The 20,266-nt window shown below is 43.9% G+C and overlaps 1 protein-coding gene across 12 annotated transcripts in view; it reads right to left on the reverse strand.

Moving 5' to 3' along the window:
- Nucleotides 1-1,147: 1,147 nt before the first annotated feature.
- The window catches only part of ZMIZ1 (zinc finger MIZ-type containing 1), a 364,718-nt gene continuing 345,599 nt past the window's right edge, over nucleotides 1,148-20,266 (reverse strand). For 11 of the 12 annotated variants that reach the window (XM_076338397.1, XM_076338398.1, XM_076338390.1 and 8 more), the window contains 5 exons: nucleotides 17,122-17,190; nucleotides 16,348-16,595; nucleotides 13,139-13,302; nucleotides 7,079-7,327; nucleotides 1,148-3,361 (listed from right to left, as the gene is read on the reverse strand). In XM_076338397.1, coding sequence (XP_076194512.1) covers nucleotides 3,254-3,361; nucleotides 7,079-7,327; nucleotides 13,139-13,302; nucleotides 16,348-16,595; nucleotides 17,122-17,190 — 838 coding nt within the window. In that variant the 3' untranslated portion in view covers nucleotides 1,148-3,253. The remainder of the gene's footprint in view (nucleotides 3,362-7,078; nucleotides 7,328-13,138; nucleotides 13,303-16,347; nucleotides 16,596-17,121; nucleotides 17,191-20,266) is intronic. The other variant, XM_076338399.1, reaches the window with a different exon arrangement.

A 20,266-nucleotide genomic window follows, 5' to 3' on the forward strand; every position in this document is an offset into this window, starting at 1 on the left:
TGCTTTCCAACAGGTACTTTTAAATGATACGTTTTAAATACTACCAGTTAGCAAAAGGTCAATCCTTAACATACCGGGTTTAAAATACTAATGTTGTGTTTAAGAGAAAAAATCATTTCAGGTGACTAACTGAGCTGCTCAGGAATCAGTGGAGGGTGGAACATTAAATAGAATCAATTAGAAAAATCTGAGCAACCAGTTCCAACTAATAGTGAGAAATCTTTATTCCCAAACCTATGGCTTAAGAAACCCTCCCCCCCACCCCCCAACAAAACCCCCAAACTCTAAGGGCATAAAGTCAGTTTATCATTAGCCGCCCCTGCAAATGATTTCAATACCTACATAAACAACGCAGCAAAAACACAGGGGGAAACTACTACGGTAAAATGGCTACAAAACACATCTGTAACTGAAGAACGGTCTTTCCTAGGAACTGTGTGATAGCGGCACCACACCACAACCATATTACCATGTATTACACCAAGGTATCTTTAATATTCTGCAGAGATCCTCTACAGGTTGTCAAGCCTACATAAGAAAAAAGACACTTCTAAGCAGAATAAAATATACTATACTGTTTCCCTCCCCCACCCACCAACATCCCTAAGTGTTACAGCACCCCAGCTTCAGGGACCGGAGCACCAGTACAGCGATATAAATACGGTACCTTACGTACGTCCTGCTTGCCTTAGCGCGTCTTTACCTGTTCAGACAGCTGGTCCTAGGTGTTCTGCTCGCCTCGGGCAAACGAACATCGTCTCTGCCATTACCAGCCCACAATCACCCACGGTCGATGAACACCGGTCGGTTAGTTGGGGTTTTATTTTTTTTTGCCCTAGGCAATCACTTATTATTATGTTTCCATGACAGAGCTGGGCCCCGATTGTCCAGGTACTGCCTGATGTATCAATTCATTCATCACATAAACGGATACGAAATTTGGGCTAATTTATCAAAAGAAAACGGGGGGAAAAAAAGAAAAAAAAAAAACAACTCCCTTACTCTGTTAAAGAACCCTCATTTTTCTTTTTTAAAAAAGGACCCATATTTTTCTTCAGACAAGGTATTTAAAAACACCAGCAAAAGTATAACCAGATCATGAAAATGTTGAATATTATCAAAGACGATACTAAAATATTCACAAAGATATTTACAATAGCAATTCTTAAAATAATTGATTTTGCATAATGAACAGCGCCTTTCTTAAAAAAACTCGAAACAGGAAAAATATAAGTGTGGGACCATCTCTACATAATATGTTTGACAGATTCAATACTCCTACTGGAAAATAAAAGAACTAAACCGCCATTTCCTTTAATATCTACAGCAAGGTGCTGCTGACTAGCATATATATATCATGACGCATGTACAGCAGTAGTGGGAAACGTTAACAAAAAGAGCAAAATAAAACAAAAACCGCAAAGAATTTACAAATATGACTTTGGTGAGGAACGCAAATCCAGAGTCGTAAGCACAGAGCATGCCATTTACAGCATCGCAAACTAAACACAGAGGGCTAGGAAGCTATCTAGTCAAACTGACGGGAACAAACCAAATTTTGCCTGGCACTTCAGTTTAAAACGTATTGTGGCGAGCAAACGAAGGGTGTTTGATTGGATCTGGGACGAGGAAAAGGAGTAGGGTCAAATTTGCTTTAGTAACAAAAAGAAAGGAAACCGATAACTGTACAGTGGGCAAAAGCTGAAATGTTGCACCACAAGGGCAAAGTTGGCACACATGCACTTCTTACACAGCTACTGTACATCATTTATAAGAGAGAAAGAGAGAGAGAGACGAAGAGCACAGAAATGGGCACAGAAGCAATAGGAAGCTCATGCAGGAGCAGCAATCACACGAGAAGCACAGATCACAGGGGCAAGACAGTGATTGTGGCAGCAGGGTCTCTTGAGGGCAGTAGCAATCTACCGACAGTTACTTATTCTCCCCATGCCCGGTCCTTCAGGAGAAAGAGCTCATCCCGGCAGCCAAAGTTTAAAAAAAGAAACCGAAGGAGGAGAAAAGAAAAAGGCTGAATTATCTGTAACAGTCACGAAAACAGAACGCAAAGCAAAACAAAAATGAAGCCGTAAGGTGTCTGTCCAATGTCAATGCCCCTTCTCAAGCCGATTATTAAAAATAATTATGCAGATAGCGATGTTACTCTCCCTCCATCCTGCAATGATTTCCTGGCTGCCTTCAACCCAGCTTGTCTTACTATGTATTGTGCAGTACAGACAGTGACACAAACGCTCGGGGCACCGAAGGCTGTAGGTAATAATCAGGAACAGTTTGGTTTGCATCCCCCCTCCCTCTCTTTTCCATTCCGTACGACATACACAGCAAAAAGATCTATTACAGCAATCTCAACAGCTGGATGTTAACGCAGCCACAAATGGTACCGATTTGAAACCAAAACCACAAAAAATCCCTAAACCTTGCAAACTTTTTTTTTTTTTTTTAAATTTTTCCTGGGTGTTTCCAATCTGTGTGTTTGGCCAGAGGAACCCTCTGCAAAGAGGTGGCTAAGATTCCTGCGCTTGCAGAAATACCAACACCCACGGCTGCAGCCTGGAGATTCTCAGGACTCCGCTACTGAGGTCGCATTAGCTAAACTGCTGGCTCCCTCTGACGGGCCTGTATGTCTTCCCTATCTTTGCCACTCGACTGTAGGATTTGTGCTTTTTTGAGCTTTGTACGTGTTTTTGTTTTTCTTTTTGTGTGTGGCCAGGACAATCGCTCCAACGCAAACCTGTGGTTGGAGGGGGGCAGAGGGGAGGTGGGGTGGAGGGAGATACAGTTTCAAAAAAATGGAAGAACACGCGTTGGAAGGACACTCTGAGACGGGTCAATTAAAGACAGTTCCATTTTGTTGCCTTTTCTTCCCTTGCCAAGATTCGTTTTTGCCAAGATACTTCACACTATGTTTATCACAGAACTCTCTCTCTAGAGGATGAACAACAAATGGGGTTTCCAATAGCTGCACAACTGTCTATGCTTCTTTGTCACGTGTAGCACGGCAGACTCGGAGATTACTGCATTTATTTGTTTGTTTTTTTGTATTTTTTTCCTCCCATCACTTTCGCAGTCTTTGAAGCTGACTAAAGCAGTTCTGAGATGAAGAAAGCAGGGAGTGCACCATTGGATCAAGTTGTGAGTTTTTTTTCTTCTCTTGTGGAAAAGGAGTGTTAAGATTCCTCGCTGTGCAGCCACACACATGTGAACAAGTGCAAGGGATGGGAGAATACATATGGTTTCAGTTGTTCTCAAAGAGAGACAGAAGGTCATCATTGCTATTGCTTGGCAAATCAGGAGGATCCAGGTACGAAAGCAGCTCATCTGGATTTGTGAGTTCTGGAAGCAGCTATAAAATATAAAGATAAAAGGAAAATTACAGATAACAGAAACACAATTGAGAAAAAAAGGGATTAAACACCACACATTCCTGGAAACCGGCTTTCATATGTACACATCCAAATAAATCGGAAGGCAGCGACACAAACCTAACACCCTAAGATGATGCAGTATCCGCTTGTTCGTGAAAGTCTGTATTACTCAGTTCACACCTGTGAATTACATCACCACCTCAGTTAGGGTTTCTCAATCAACCTCCCCCTCACAAAGTTCATCAATAAACAAAGTGTATTTCCTGGCTAGCGATGCTGACAAAACTTCTCGATAAATGCTCGTTACGTATGTTAGTTTCATATACAACACTGAATAAAAACTTGAAACATGCAGTTTGAGTAATACGTATTTGAGCTGTAAGGTAGATCAGCAAAGACTGGTCTGTCTGACTCGCACATGTCAGCGTGACGATCACCCGAAGCCTGCATCCCTACAGAAAGAGGCAGCCCTGTCCTCTCCTCACCCCTCAGTCACCCCCCCTAACGCCTCTGTGCGCCGATGTAAGCTCTGGGGCAGTGAGCTGGAGCAGGGAACTCACCCAGGGTTACAACTAGCCCAGAAAGAAAGGGGGGGGGGGGGAGAAAGAGGAAAAAAAACAACTGAGGAGGAGTACGGGGAGAGGAGCGGCAAGGCAGGCGGGCGAGCCCTTCTCCTTTCTGCGGCAGTGAGTTTACAGCGGTTGGAAGTACTTACTCCGCTACAGCATTACGTGCAATTCCAGAGGCTCTAAAGGGTCGGGGCATAACACCCCATCCAACAGAAGAAGCACCAATCTCCACAATGTTTTAAAGTATCAACAGGAATAGCTGTGGGGGTTTTATTTATATTTTTATTAATCCTGTGTTTCAAATAGAAAATTTTGTTTTTCCAACCATCACTCAGATTCTTTTTGATCTGACAGATAACAAGCAAATGGTAAACTCCTGGGTTGTGTACCAGGCAATGTTTTCTGCTTTATTCTGCATCTTGCCACATCCTAGTCAAAAGTAAAAGCGTCACATATAAAAAACGGCAGGGAAGAGTTTGTAATAAACTCCCTTTATATTCAGAGTTGTGTTAAAGCAAAGACAGAAAAACATGGACTGCTTTAACAAACTTAATAGTAGGTATGAGAAATTCATTTTAAGTTGCGCTGTTTTCAAATACTATAAAACTAAAAGCTTGACTGCATCACATTTAGCATGCAAATATTGTATTTATATGCTTCTATTACTCCTGTGCAAACGCAGCTTCATCTTCTAATGCTATATGGATGAACGTATTTTTCAATAAGCTAAACATGAAATGCACAAAGTTTATTACTTCCTAAGCATTTTGAAAAAAATGCAATGTCAAGTTTACATAAACAGACTCTCCCAGAAGGAATGCTTTTCTTAAAATACCGCCTCCTTTTATTCATGGTAAAAATGCTATTGTCATAGGACTAGACTAAAGATACAAGGCTTTTAAATGTATTTCACCCACTACCATAATTTTTCACAAATACCTAGCACAGAAGCACAAACGAAAACTGTGGCCCCACCAAACGCATAGAAAGTAAAAAATGGTTGAATTTCTCTTTCAATTTTACAACTCGATTCTTAAAAATTTAACATAATGTCTCTGAGACTCATTCTTGTATACGGGGGATTTTTTAAAAAATTTTTTTTAGGCAGGTGAAAGTTTTAAACAATATGCTCAGTATCTCTGAAGATTAAGTCTTCCAAGTTTTGAGGGTGACCTCGGCTTGCCTCGGTCAGGGGGGCCAGGCAGCACAGCCTGCCTCCTGCCCAGCTGGTGTGAAAACCAGAGACCTCAGACAGGACTTGCTGGGCGTTGAGGGTGCTGTGCTGGAGCAGAGGCAAGAGATGGAGGAGCGCCGGGGGCTGCGAGGGGGGATGGGGGGAGAAGCTACACGAACGTGCTCGACTGAGGGGCAGAATTTGGAGAGGTGCACCCAGTGCTCCTGAAGTGAATACTTGAGAGGTCTAACCAGTCATTTGAGTCTTGTGCCTCTGCTGTCTGAGGTACAAGTGCAGATCACCTGTATCTACATCCGTGTCTATATATACACGAGGTATATCCTTTAACCCAGGTTAAACCTTAGACTGCATCACAATGAAGTCCTGAAGAATTAATGTGACTGTGTCAGCAGGGAGCGGACCAAGTTGCCCGTGGTACAGTCCCCCTGTTTGGTTTGCCGCACAGGACGTTATTCAGCCTGGGTGCACAACACAGCCACTGAGAGTTAAACCCATTAAAATAATCCATCTGATCACGACTGAGCTCACAGGTATTTCAAAGAGCCATACTCCCCACACTGGACAGCACTTGCCTTCTCATTTAGCTAAGATAAATTTCAGCCTCCCATTAAGAATCTAGCACGCCTCCATCAGTGGTAACCACGGCACTGTGATAAATGTACAGGTTTTTCTACTTTGCTTTTCACCGAGGAACAAGTGCCTGACCCGCAACAGCATACTTTATGTTGCTTAAATATTTGACGAAAAAAAAAGACATTTTTATTTCACCTATTAATATTGCTCACACGGGGTCCTTAAGGGTTCAGAACTCTAATTGCCACATGAACTATCGTTCCCAAAGGATGTGCACGTGACCGTGTTGTGTGAAACAGCAGCAGTCTGGTTCTGATAGAAGTTACTCCACTGAGCACTGTTCCTGTAACTGGAGCATCCATCCCTCCCCTCTGCGAGGCTACCTGCCGCGGCACAGTGCTCGTGTGTGACAGGGAAGACGTAAGTATACAGCAACAGTAAATACAGATGTAAATCCGAGGCACAGAGGTGAGCGTTTCTCCAAGAAAATTACACTGCGCAGCAGCAGACTTTGGAACAGACAGAAGATACACATACGGGAACGCACGACTCAAACGAAAATCCAGTCCTAGTGCTAAGGAATTTATATTTCGGGAAGTAGGTGGTTAACCAGAGAGATACCTCAGATAATTCACTTCCGACCCCACTGAATGGATGGCAAGAGACAGAAGATTACTTTTGGCCTTAAAACTAGGTTTGTTTAGTTGTGAGCTGCCTCCCACAGTGGCTAAGGAGGCAGAAGACGTCCTTCTTGTTTATTTTCCTGTGTGGCGTACCGGGAGGAAGAACTTGAGCTGCTGAGCTACCTGCATGAGCCGGCATGGATGGGCACAGCCTGTTTTTGGCCGCAGGAAGCAGGGACAGTGCCACGGGGTGGGGGCCAGCACAGATCCCCCTCCCACTGGCCAGGGCATGCTGCAGGGCTCAGCGAGCAGCTCGCTTGGCGCAGCTCCGCCACGGTCAGAACCACACACAGCTGCGTCCTTCCCCTTAATTCAGGCACTGCGATGGCTTCAGGGTCTAGATGAGCACACGGGAGCCCCCGTCCAGCGATGAGGGGGAAGGGAGGAGATGGCTCCCAGCCTGGCGCCTGAACTGCCGTCTGAAGAAATGCCTGCCTTGGTGCTAGGAAGAGGCTATGGCTCGCACGCCACGCAGCTGCTCAAACCAGAACCGTTCTCCCAGCAAGCCAGGAGCACCCTGTCACCTCAGCTGCAGCACCTGCGCCCATGTACCAAAGCATGAAAGGATGGCATGTGCTGTGGAAGCAGCTCCCCGTCCCCACGCCCTCCCCGCCCTCCCGCCGCGATGCGAAGCACACGCTATGGCAGGCAGATGATAGTATGACACAGACTTACATCCAGCGAGGGCTCCGGCATGTCGGGTGCTCCCTGTCCACCAGCCTGACCCTCTAAGGCTGAGGAGGGATTAAAGGTCAGGTCACTGTGTGGATGGTTGCTAGAAGCGGCCGGGGGCGGCTGCCGGGACTGCTGGGTAGGAGGCCCGCTGTGATGTAATGGCTGCCCTGACTGGCTGCTGGGGTGAGGGACGTGCAAACCTTGCTGCATGGAAGTATGGGACTGATCAGTGCTGCCGGGATGAGGGATCTGCGGAGGAGGAAAAAAGCAGGAAAAGAAAGTGAGGCCACAAGGTACAGTGCTCGCGGTGCCTGACTCTGTAACCGCATGTTACAAAAAGAAATAACTAAATTAAAAAAAGACACACACAACAAAAAAAACCAAATAACCCAAAAAAACCCAAAAAAAGAAATAAAAAAGCGCAATCCAAAAAGAAAACTCCATATCCCAATGCCGGAGGAAGTCTTTCAGCTTTTTGAAGGTTATCTGCAAGGGGGAGATAAACACATTGGATTTGTGCTGTTGGTTTGCTTCCTTGTGATGTGGGAAACTGCGCTTGAAGATGCAAAATAACGAACCCCAAAGAGTAGGGAAGGAGCCTTCTGGGTGCTGCTCAGCATTAGCAAGGCAGATGCTTTTGCCCTAAAAAATTCCATGAATGAATGGAGAATTTGTTGAATAACAATTCCCCCAGGAAACCGATTAACCGAGAAAATGCATCGTTTCTGCTCAGCTCCCTTATTGGGTAGCTTCCTGACACCGCTGCCTATTTGTGTTTCAGCTCATTACAAACATCTTGCAAACACCAGCCCTTCCCCACTCCTCCCCCTCCTTTTCTTTTCAGAATGCAACACCCCTTTTAAGGGCTGAAGATTTTCCTCGCTGATATTCATGGGTTCTGATGGCTGACAAAAACCCCAAGTCGGCTCAGCTAGCGAGCTCCCCACCCAGCAGCAGAGCTGTGTAGGTGGCTGCGTACCCTGCTGACTGCGAGGTACAATGCATTAGCATAAACTCAGCTAATGATCACACTCCTGTTTTGTATTCATGCCGTGGCTAAGTTCGCTAGCAAAAGCTTACTATTTTTTATGTTTTCTTCTGTGGGGAATAAACTAACAAACCACATGCATCTTCCAAACCCTATTAAGGAAGAATGGGGGAAAAGCCTTTCTCACATGACAGAGAAGCAACAAAAATGCACAAGCCCAATTCTTCTTTCTGCTGCATGTCACATTTCATGCCAGTGGATTCTTTGGGGCTTGACCTTGGTGCCAAGAGAAAGAAGTGTCTGAATGCTTCAGAATCAGATGTCTCACGTTAATTGGGTATATGGAGAAGCAAAAAATGTAAACATTTTTTGAGGAATGCTACATATTGCCACAAAGTGGAGCTGAAATAAAAGAACAGATACATACAACAACAGCATGAAATTCATCCAGCCAAGCCAAGAGAAACCAGCAAAATGCTATGTCAGCATTGACCCTTTCATATCACAGTAAACCGCAAGGTTAAAATAACCTTAGTCTTCAGTTTTGGAAGGCAAAAGGGAGGTTATTACAAAACTTAATTAAAATGTTCCCACAAAATTAAAAAAAAATTACAGAAACAAGCATTTAAAAAAAATACATTTCACCACTTTTATGAAAACTGAACACCTGAATACTGATCCATTGGGACAGTCATAGTCAGCTACATGGAGGTCCTTTTCAATATTCTGGTAGTATGAAGGTTGGTGGAAACGAGCAGGATTCTATCTGCTACACCGCATTTGGGCCTCTTTCCCATATGAGAGTTTAAAGTAACTGTTAGAAAGTACTGATACACACTCTTCTCTCCATTAGGGTCAGGGTTTGACTACTTGAAAAGTATTCTGCAACGTTATTGTTGTTACCTTAGGGGTAAACTTGTACAAAATCTGCCCACAGACCACACCTTAATGTAAACGAATCTGCAGCCTAAAAACTTTGCAAAAGTCCAAGTGAAAGTAGATGTCTGTCCAAATAGTACTGTTTCCTTCTTCATTCATTGAGGACACGTGCAACAGAAAGTGTGGAAATTAAGAAAGCTTAATAATAACAAAAAGTAAAAAGCAATTTAAGACAGCGTTGCTAAAGTGGGAAAGCAGTTTCCGGAAAAAAACAGAACAAAACAGGATTATCTTGAATAGTCTCTTAAATTTATCCCTGAATGCACAAAGCAAGAGTCATACTGGCATGTTTATATCAATAATTATTTAAACCAAGAGGCATTCATACGTTCTCAGACATATTTCAAAACAAATAAGCAGGTTAGATATTCTACATTATGTTTATATAGGCAAGCATTTCATATACATAAATATTTAGTTGATAAGGCAGTATCTTGGGCCCTGAAATAACTGTTGGATAGGGCGTAATTGTTCGTTGTAAGACTGAGGGCCACCATAATCTTAAACGGTCATCGCAGGTTCAAAATCCATCTGACTTGGGCCACAGACTCCACCAGCCTACCTGTGAGAAAGCAAAATGCTCAGGACTTCCAACAGTTCTCTATCTGCATGCAGCTAACTAATGATAAATTTGCCGTGGTACAAAAACATTCTAAGCAACATACTTTGCGTACGTTCAGCTTGCATCTGCAACTCCCATCATTTTATTTTAAAAACACTAACCCACACTATGAACGTCGAGTCTAACAAAGTTGCCTTTGCTTACATAGCAAGGTAATTCCAGAGTTGTTTTTAGGAATGTAAACTTTGGCACCCTTAAAACATTTACAATCTATAAAAGAAAAGCTTATAGCAGACACAACTACATCTTCAGCTTAATAGCACCAAACAACACAACTTTTTATGAGCCCAACGATGACCTCTAGGAGCGCCGAGATGTATAGCTGTAGAGCAACGGGACCTGCCAGCTGCAGAACAATATTCCTTTCATCTCAGGAGAAAATTGATAGTGGAAAAAAAAGATCAGCAGGTTAAGTCGATGGTCTATCTCTCTCCATTCCCAGGGTCGCAGTTTTACCAACTTTTTTGCTGGGCTAGCTGGCAAAACCACTGAAAGACGCCATCCTGCCCTGCTGCTGTTCTCGGCCACTTCTCCCATCCATGCCTTTGTCATTGGGTGCGTCCTTGCAGACGTGCAGTGAACTCAACTGGGGAACTGACATGGATCAAAGCTAAACTTCCCCCCCCCCCGAATTAGTTTTCAATCACATCAGTACCAGATCCAGATCACTTCATGGCTGCAATAACACGTGCTGGTGTGAGAGAGAGGAAAAGTGAAAATAGACACAAGGGCAATGGCTTTTTACAGCGGCACCAGCTCATATCATCTCACCGTGTATATGAAACTACGGCGTGATCATCCATTGCTCAGTCATGTACCACTCCTTACGCTGTCTGCGATAAGCACTAAGCTAGAGCTAACTCTGAATTCACCTTTGTCTAAAACTTGTTTACAATTTCTGAAAACAAACATGATGCGACTGTGGCAGCTATTTTGTAGCAATCTTGCACTGACATAGGAGCATCCGTTCTATAGTTCTCGCAACACTTTACACTGGGGAACAGGTATTACATCTAGCTACATTTCAGGTCTTGATTTTTCTCTTCTACAGGAGCGGAACAGCAGTGTTGAGAGAAGGTAGCTCTGACGATCCAGCCCTGCCTACATCGGGCAAACACATCTGCATTTCCTGAGTGACCTACGGAGTATGTCTGGAAGGATCAACTTTCTCTGCCTACCACTATGTAAGGGCTACCACATAAATCTTCATAATAGGGTAATTAGGAACTTCCTCAGCAGTATTCAGCTCCAGTTAGAGACAGACCTCGGGTCTAAAAAGGACCAAACATCTGATCCTGACTCACCTTGTAAACACGAAACGGTCAAAGTGAATAGTAGATGGAAACAAAATACACCTTAAATGTGTAAAAAGGAAAGACAGAAAGCCAGACAAGAGCCCAGGCAACATCTTAAAACCTTAGTTTAATTATGCAATGTGATTTATAGTTATTTTCGTACAGAGATGTCTGTCCAAAGACATTCAGCTACACAATTTAGGAATGTGTTAATGGCATGCATTTCTCTCAAAGCAGTAATTTTAAAGCTGCCTTTCCTTAGTGTCTGCTACAGACAAACAGTTCATTTTTGAGCGAGCAGAAAGGAAGAAGGAGAAAAAAGAGAGAAAGAGGAAAGCAGAGATTTTATAATACTGGAAAAGCTGTGTGGGAGCACTAACAGTCCTCAAATGTGGCCAGAAGACTACGTGGCTACGTCGACAAGGTCAATCTAGTTCCCTTGTGCTAATAGACCTGAAAACTGATCCTCATTAGAGAAAATCAGGCATCGACATAAACTAGGTGGAACCCGCTTTAGCACCGCTTCCCCTTCCCAAACAGTATAGCTTGCGAATCATGGTACATGAGGGAGAAGTAAGGCAAAGGTTTACTTTAATTGCCAGCTATCATAAGCAAGTATCAGATTTGCTACAGACTGGCCCACAGAACCAAAAATCTATTAACATTTGCCCAAATACCCTCTTACAGCTCTGGAACATGCATAGCCTTGAGCAACTTTCACCTTTGCTATCATCTGTAAGTAGTCCCATTTTCAGAAAGCCACAGATTCTTCACTTTCATATTCAACCACTTCATATCCTACCACTTCAGAAATTTCACTGGGGCAACTACTATAGCAAAGGTATAGCAAGTTATCTGACGAAGTCAAGCCGTAGGTGTCACGTAATGGGAGGCAAAGAATAATTCCCCGTGGCTTTGATTCAAAGGAAAGCAGCTGCGAGTGGTTCAGGTTGGCAGTATTTCCCCTCACTACTATATTCTAATACTGTATGGTTGGTTCTGATGCAGGTAATTCAGACTGCTCTCTAAGCTGGGTATGTGGAATTTGCCAATGTAAAATTAAGTTTACAACAGCGTGTTTGTTCTGTTCTTTATTAGCCTGTAAAGTGGTAAAATTGTTACAGTTTCTGGACTCTTCCTTTGCAGACAGTCTTGTTACTTGGGTTCTCTCCAAGCTATACTAAGAACTCTCTCTCCACTCTCTTCCTATTTCTCACCATCCTCCTTGGAAAACCCACTGCCAGCTACAGGACACATTGACTGAGTAGGCTTTTGCTGAGCATCTGCTACCACATTTCCTCATTACCTTCTGAAATTGTATTTTCTAGTATTCACTAAAGACATGGCACAGATGACTTGCCAAGTTAAACATCCTTCCTGTGCAGTACCAGAACACTATAAAGCCCCTGCCCTGTAACTTAAATGAACATAAAAGGATGTATACACACATTCTGCCCCCCACCCCGAGTTAAAATAGGTGACTAGCCATGCCTAAGAGCTAAATGCTGTTGGTAGCTTTTCTATCACCTAGCTGCTGCTCTACTGCATTTTCTGGAGATATGTATATAAAACTCAGTGCTCTGAGCAAGCTGCTTTTCCAACGCACAGTTCTGCCTCTCCATCTGAGACCTGAAGAACCTCCATTTTTTAGTCTCTTACACTGATACACTCTCAGACCAGTGGCAGCACCTCGCCTTGAAACCTACAGGCTTGTCCTATTCCCAACAGCTTAAAGGTGCCTTTCATGCTGCTTGGGTAGAATTCCCCCTCAAAATGCTTTGATGCAAATTTTGCCCTCAGGGACAAAGCCAGGGAAGATATTGTCCCTGCTTTGAAGTCAGTCAATGTCTTGCTATAACAAGCTGTCTGCTGAAGATGGAGACCCTGCTGGCCTAGGGAATGAAGTCTAGGTTTTTTTTTCAGGTGTCAGAGCAAAGCACAGTGATTAACACAAGCACACCGAGCCAGGTTGTCTCTTACAGATAAACAAGCTTAAATGACAATTCAAAAACCTCAGAAATGCTTCTCCAAAAACTCGTAAAGACCAGAAACTAAAAATGGTATTTTTGGCATTCCTCAGGACTACTCTATTTCACAAGCTTCCAAAGCGAGGAATCCACAAAAAGTAAGAGCAGTTCACAAGGCAAGTCCGTTAGCTGGATGAGAGCTCCTTACCCCCACAAAGGAAAATCTACGTCCACAGCACCATTACTTACAGATTCCTGCATGGGGTGGCTGAGAGGTTTGTCGAGAGCTGCCATGCTGCTCGGCATGTCTGGGGGATGTGACAGCTGTGGCCCATGCATGAAGTCATTCATAGACGTGCCACCGGGATTCCCGTGTGGGAAGTCAAAATTGCCATGACCTTGGTAACTGTTGCCTAAAAGAGAAACAGATGTGATATGAAAGAAACTGTTTGTTTCCCAACATTGATCTCTCGGAGTATCTTGTAAAAGCTGTGCGGCATGGCATCCTCCCCGCACAGCACAGGGCAACTGCAACGCCGAACGTGACAACACTGCGCTCCCCACTGCTGGAGCGAGCTGGCGGAATAAGGAGGGAAAAACGGCACTCAGCTTTCAAATACTGGCTGCTGTAATAATTCATGTACATGTTGTAACTAATTGAAAACTGCTGACATTTTGAAAAACTACTGTCAAGTCACCACATAAAACTTAACCAAGCCGAGAAGTGAAAGGGATATTAAGTTCTCTGGAATATTTGCATATGGAAGCACCTCAGTGCAACCGAGACTGACTGCCCGAGTCCAAAATTATTTATAGGACACCTGTGTTGTTTATGTCTACGCTTCTACGCACTCAGTAAGATGGTAGCATCGCTTCCGTTTCTGATGAAGCTAATTGACAGAACTGTATCAGGAAGATGCCACAGTACCAGTTCTTAGCACAGCATCTATTTTGCCTCTTCTTCTGCAGTACAAACAGGCAACTTCCATTAAGATAATGCAAAAGAGGCCTTCATGTCTAATTGGGGTTTGTGACGTAATTCTCCTTGCTCCCACAAAACCTAGTAAAATTCACTTGACTGTCTGCAAATACAACATCTATTTTCCCCTCTTGGATCTATTCTTCTCATTTTCAGAGTTACAAACTGGCTGCCTGTAGCCTGTGTTTCAGCATGCGGATATGCATGCTCGTAACAAAAAACTCAGAATTTACGAAATCCACCTAACTTCAGCCTGAACCGATGTTCTCCAAAGCACCAAAATTTCACACCAATTCGGAATAAATGGTTGGGATTTACCCCGACACATCTACCATCTAGCAACAAGCCTGGAGTTCCCTGCTGATCTGCAGGACAAGTACTGTATGACCATCGTCGATATGTTTTGATCCGTCCCATCTCAGCTCAGTGATCTTCACTTGAATTCTAAAGCAAGCATGTATCCCAATACAGGGATTTTACTCTATTTTTTCTGTTCAGATCCCTCTCTGTTAACTCTTCCAACTGACATACCAACTCTGGTGGCTTATTTGCTATGAATGGCAAAAATTGAACTAAAGCCACTCAGCTATTTCGTATAAGCAACTGACTTGGATGATACCGAGCTCTGAAATAATAGAATAGCTTTGGAGCTTGCACGGAGAGCCTGCAGTTCGTCAGCTGAAGTACAGCAGCTTTAAATGTTCAAGTCAAGGAGGGAGTTTGACAAACTGAAGTAGCTGCATCATTTGCTCTTTAGCACAGCTTCACAAGCAGAAGTTTAATCTCGGAGGAATAGAAGTCATTAGCCATGTAAGAGTATTTCTCAAAGAAGTCAGGACTTTGATCTATCATGTAAATACTGCAGAGCCTTACTAATTCTCATTTTGTTAATCTGCAAACTGGATGAGTCTCACAGAATATAGCTGGTCTTGCCTTGCTTCTCAGGAAAGATTTAATAGCAAGGAGCTGGAATAAGGTCTTGTATTACTGAGTACTTGTTATATTTGCAAATTGAACTTCGGTATGCTTACTGTCAAGCCCAAATAAACAAACATAAACCACAGTACTAATACTACTACTTTACTCTAGAGTACTGTTAATCAGAGGACATTACTTAATTCTAAACACCAAGTTTCAGTGCACGTATTGATGGAGAACGAAGGTGCAAAGGCAGTATGCCCAGGGAGTTACAGCCATGCAGCAGCATGCCCTTCTCTGAGGCAAGAGTTGTGCCACATGCTGAGGGACAGACCTATAAAGACATTTAGGATAATCTGGTGCTCTGCACTGATATGCCTACTGCAGGGGCAACAGGAGACCGTGGGTTTCACCCGCCATCGATGAGTCAGGGCTCCGAGAAGCAATGACTACCTCTGCTACAGGATCCACAGGGGAAGGCAGGGAAGTAACAGTCTAGGCAGCAATCGTTACACAAACCTTAAACCCCACTTTACGTGACTACCCTGTCCGTTCCCGATTATGAGCTAGAAAGCTGATGAAGAATAGATGGTTCTGTTCTCATGCTCTGACTGCACTTCACTCCTGCTAAACGAGTGAAAAATTTGTGATTCAGTGCTCTTGGCTTTGTTATAGTAATCATTCATCTGTTTGAAAACCTAAAAAGTTTTATCATCTGTCATCAGTTATGCAGTCATTGGAGCAAATTAACCATATTTTGCATGCAATCTATATTTTTCTTCAAATGCCTGCAAAAAGCACATATATCACCTTGTAATCAATTTGGGGATTCTGATGGTGTGAACAGTTGGTCTTTTCCCAGAGCTGAACTGAGTCATATCATATTACTTGCAAAAGAAACAGTCTCCGGTTTCGTATTTTCAGAATTGTCACTATAATTGAGTTATTCACAATATACCAGTCATTTGAAAGCGTATCTCCGCTGCCTATATTTAGTTCCCTATTTCTCAATCTGGCAGCATATGGGTAGGGGAACTCAAAAGTAATTTTCTAATGCAAAGATGTTTGCAAAGCAGTTAAAATCTCTTTAAAAGTCATCCACTTTCTGGGTGGCCTAGCAAATGTCACCCACCTGGCCACAAGTTAAACTTCATGGCCCAAGTAGCAGGGTTAATGGGTCAAGTTCTCTGCTTTGTAACTTCTGTAGCACTAGGAGCCTTCACTTGAACGAGAGGGGAACAGAAGGAAAACGGACAGAAAAAATGAGGGAAGATGTATATAGCGGCAGGCCATGAATATATAAGGTAACATACAATGTTGGTTGATTCGGGGAGGGCTGCATGGCAATAAATATGGCAAGCACCAACTTCCTGACTAAAATATATTTCCCCTGAACAGATGAATCTTAAATGAAAAGACTGATGCGGAATTTCAGAATTGCAGCCATATAATTTGCTTTCCTTATGCATCTCTCTGAGAAGTGACATACCCGAATCACAAAGTTGACTGAACCACTGACTTCTAGAGTGACCACCCGGGTGCACAAAGCTGTAAAACTAACCTTGGTTACCATATTCAGTGGAGTTGTTGCCTCCTGGAGGAGGGGGTAGGGATGGGTAAGGTGACGGGCCAGGACCCAAAGCTGCAATCATCTCCATCACATTTGGCATGATCATCTGGCTTGGACTCATGGTCTTAAATCTTTTTGAGGGAATGCCATCTGGGTCATCTTTGATGTGAATATCTGACTTTATAGGGACCGGCCTCCAACTGCAAGTTGGATCAATGGTAACTTCTTCAAACTCTGAGCTGTAAAATGTGAAAATTTTAGCACGTTAATTATTATTAATTTTTTTAATCAATTCTGCTGAAGTTTCCATAAGAATCTGCATGGCAACAAATGTTTTGAAATGCTCTAGTATAATACAACCTCAAGATCTTTCACTCCTCAAGTGTGTGCTGAAAGCAAGTTTTAAGTAAGGCAACTATGAGAGCACATTTCTGTGTTTATCCACACAATGAAATCCAAACATATCTATGTGGTCTGCCACGTGTGAATCAGAGGGACTACTTGTAAATACGAGAAAGCATTTAATTCTCCATTCTCACTCTTCCCTCTGCTTCATTGGTGAGGCTGCCATCAACAGATAACCCAAACGATCTATTAAGTAGATGGAAACTGATTCACTGTATCACTAACTCCACCAAGGAGCCATGAAAATAGAATATTCAAGTTCAGTCACTAAGACCTACTTCGGCGTGACTACCTCAGTACTCATTAACATATCTCCTAGTTGCTTAGTCTTGGATATCAGAAATGAGTAAGTTCACTTACTTTTGTATAGCGTTCAGAATACCCCACATATACTGGTCAACCTCCAAGCCCTCCAGCAGAGCCGTTTTACTAGAAAGGAAAAAAACCCCAAACCTCATGTTAGAATATCGCTACACGTGTGTAAAAGGGGGATGGAAGAAGGATAGGCTAGTGATGAAATCAGTAGACTGGGGTCCACCAACTTACTATCTGTAACACGTAATTTAGGAATGATTTGGGGCAAACAGTTTTAGTTCTACATCTGCATTACCAGGATAATAGTACTCTACATCAAATGGATGAGATAAGGATACAGCTACTTGTGTGTATCCACAAGCTGCTCACATCCTTTAAATTTTTTTTTAGTGAAATATATTGTGAATTTAAAGGCTTTTCAAACATAGCTGATCTCTCCTGTGAACATCAGCTACATTTTTTTTTCCAAATCAGATCTTTTTTTGTTTTGAGCTACACGGTAATACGGCTTCAAAGTAACTATGTATTATAGTTATTTTACTTAAGATCAGCACAGATGGGAACAGAACAAAACAAAAACGGAAATGATTTAGTTACGTAGGCACTTAGATCTGAATGCAGGTGCTCATACTCAGGAGAACTAGGACAAAAATTTTGGCCTGGATGTACAAATACATAAATTAAGAAGCAAGACATCCAATTCTTGTCATATTTTTAGCCTAACTTAGAAGACAGAAAAGATTCAGGTAGTTCAGAGAAAGCACCTGCACTTTAGGATATGTATCAATCATGGATAGTCATCGAAACAAGCTCGTCTCAAGCCTGCGATGTCCATAGAAGCAGACAGAATGGACAATCTCCGCTCCTGTTTATACCTAACATCGGCTGGTGCAGCAGGGCTTGAACTGGAGACTTGCAGAGATAAAGTACAAGCTGCTACAGCTACAGCTGCTTGAGCTAAAGAGCCCTGGCGCCTCAGCTGAGGCTGGAACAAACTCATAACCCTGTGGACTGAGCACAGTAGGTTACAGACACTGAACTGGCCTGCAGACGTTCTGTGATTCTTTCTGCCCAGTTAAATGTAAGAATGGGCAGTCTGTAACCACTTCAAAGCTTTTTGTTCCATTTCTTCTGCAGTATACTAGCTCTCTGGTCAAAACATAAGGAGGTTGAAAGTATGCCAAGATATCCCTCTTCTCCTTTAAGCAATCGCTCCAAACTTCTGCTCCTCGGAAATCTTTTACCTTTTTTAAAATCAGCCTTATTCTGGACTAGAATGCTTCCTGCTTTCTGCTCTCACTTTAATTTGCACTTGATGTTGACTTTGACCTTGGAGGATCCAACTTCATTTCCTACCTAATTACTGGGAAATGTCGCAGTCTCCAAAATTCCCCCCTCTCCTTGAACGCTGCCATTAACTGCATATCTATGTGACTCAAAGCACAGCACCTGGGACAGTTATTCGGCATCCTTACTTAACGTTCAGCTGGATGCTATGATTGGAGTGTTGGGATGGAGGGATACAGGCTCTTTAGGAAGGACAGGCAGGGGAGATGAGGAGGGGGTGTCGCCCTCTATGTCAATGACCAGCTGGAGTGCATGGAGCTCCGCCTGGGGATGGATGAGGAGCCGACCAAGAGCTTATGGGTCAGAATTAAAAAGGGAGGGCAGGGACAGGTGACATTACGGTGGGGAGCTGCTACAGGCCACCTGACCAGGAAGACCGAGCGGATGAGGCCCTCTACAGACAGATAGGAGCAGCCTCACACTCACAAGCCCTGGTCCTCATGGGTGACTTCAACCACCCCGACATCTGTTGGAGGGACAACGCAGCAGGGCATAAGCAATCCAGGAGGTTCCTAGAATGCATCGATGATAACTTCCTTCTCCAAGTGGTAGAGGAGCCAACGAGGAGAGGTGCTATGCTGGACCTTGTTCTCACCAACAAGGAGGGGCTGGGGGGAATGTGAAGCTCAAGGGCAGCCTGGGCTGCAGTGACCAAGAAATGGTGGAGTTCAAGATCCTTAGGGCACCGAGGAGGGCGCACAGCAAGCTCACTACCCTGGACTTCAGGAGAGCAGACTTTGGCCTCTTCAGGGATCTGCTTGGTAGAGTGCCATGGGACAAAGCCCTGGAGGGAAGAGGGGCCCAAGAAAGCTGGGTAATATTCAAGGATCACCTCCTTCAAGCTTAGGAGCGATGCATCCCAACAAAGAGGAAGTTGGGCAAAAACGCCAGGAGGCCTGCATGGATGAACAAGTTGCTCCTGGACAAACTCCAACACAAAAAGGAAGCCTACAGAGGGTGGAAGCAAGGACCAGGTAGCCTGGGAGGAATACAGAGAAATGGTCCGAGCAGCCAGGGATCAGGTTAGGAAAGCTAAAGCCCTGATAGAATTAAATCTGGCCAGGGACGTCAAGGGCAACAAGAAAAGATTCTATAGGTACGTCGGGGATAAAAGGAAGACAAGGGAAAATGCGGGCCCTCTCGGGAACAAAACGGGAGACCTGGTTACCTGGGACACGGAGAAGGCGGAGGTACTCAATGACTTTTTTGCCTCGGTCTTCACCGGCAAGTGCTCGAGCCTCACCGCCCCAGCTGCAGAAGGCAAAGGCGGGGACTGGGAGAATGAAGAGCCGCCCACTGTGGGAGAAGATCAGGGTTGAGACCATCTAAGGCACCTGAAGGTGCACAAGTCCATGGGACCCGATGAGATCCATCCACAGGTCCTGAAGGAACTGGCGGATGAAGTTGCTAAGCCACTATCCATCGTATTTGAGAAGTCGTGGCAGTCCGGGGAAGTTCCCACTGACTGGAAAAGGGGAAACATAACCCCCATTTTTAAAAAGGGAAAAAAGGAAGAGCCAGGGAACTGCAGGCCAGTCAGCCTCACCTCTGTGCCTGGCAAGATCATGGAAAAGATCCTCCTGGAAGCTATGCTAAGGCACATGGAGGACAGGGAGGTGATTCGAGGCAGCCAGCATGGCTTCACCAAGGGCAAGTCCTGCCTGACCAACCTAGTGGCCTTCTATGATGGAGTGACTACAGCAGTGGACACAGGAAGGACTACAGATGTCGTCTATCTGGACCTCTGTAAGGCCTTTGACACGGTCCCCCGCACATCCTTCTCTCTAAACTGGAGAGGTATGGATTTGATGGGTGGACTGTCTGGTGGGTGAGGAATTGGTTG

Source organism: Aptenodytes patagonicus, chromosome 5, assembly GCF_965638725.1.
Source record: "Aptenodytes patagonicus chromosome 5, bAptPat1.pri.cur, whole genome shotgun sequence".
Classification (NCBI taxonomy): Eukaryota; Metazoa; Chordata; class Aves; order Sphenisciformes; family Spheniscidae; genus Aptenodytes; species Aptenodytes patagonicus.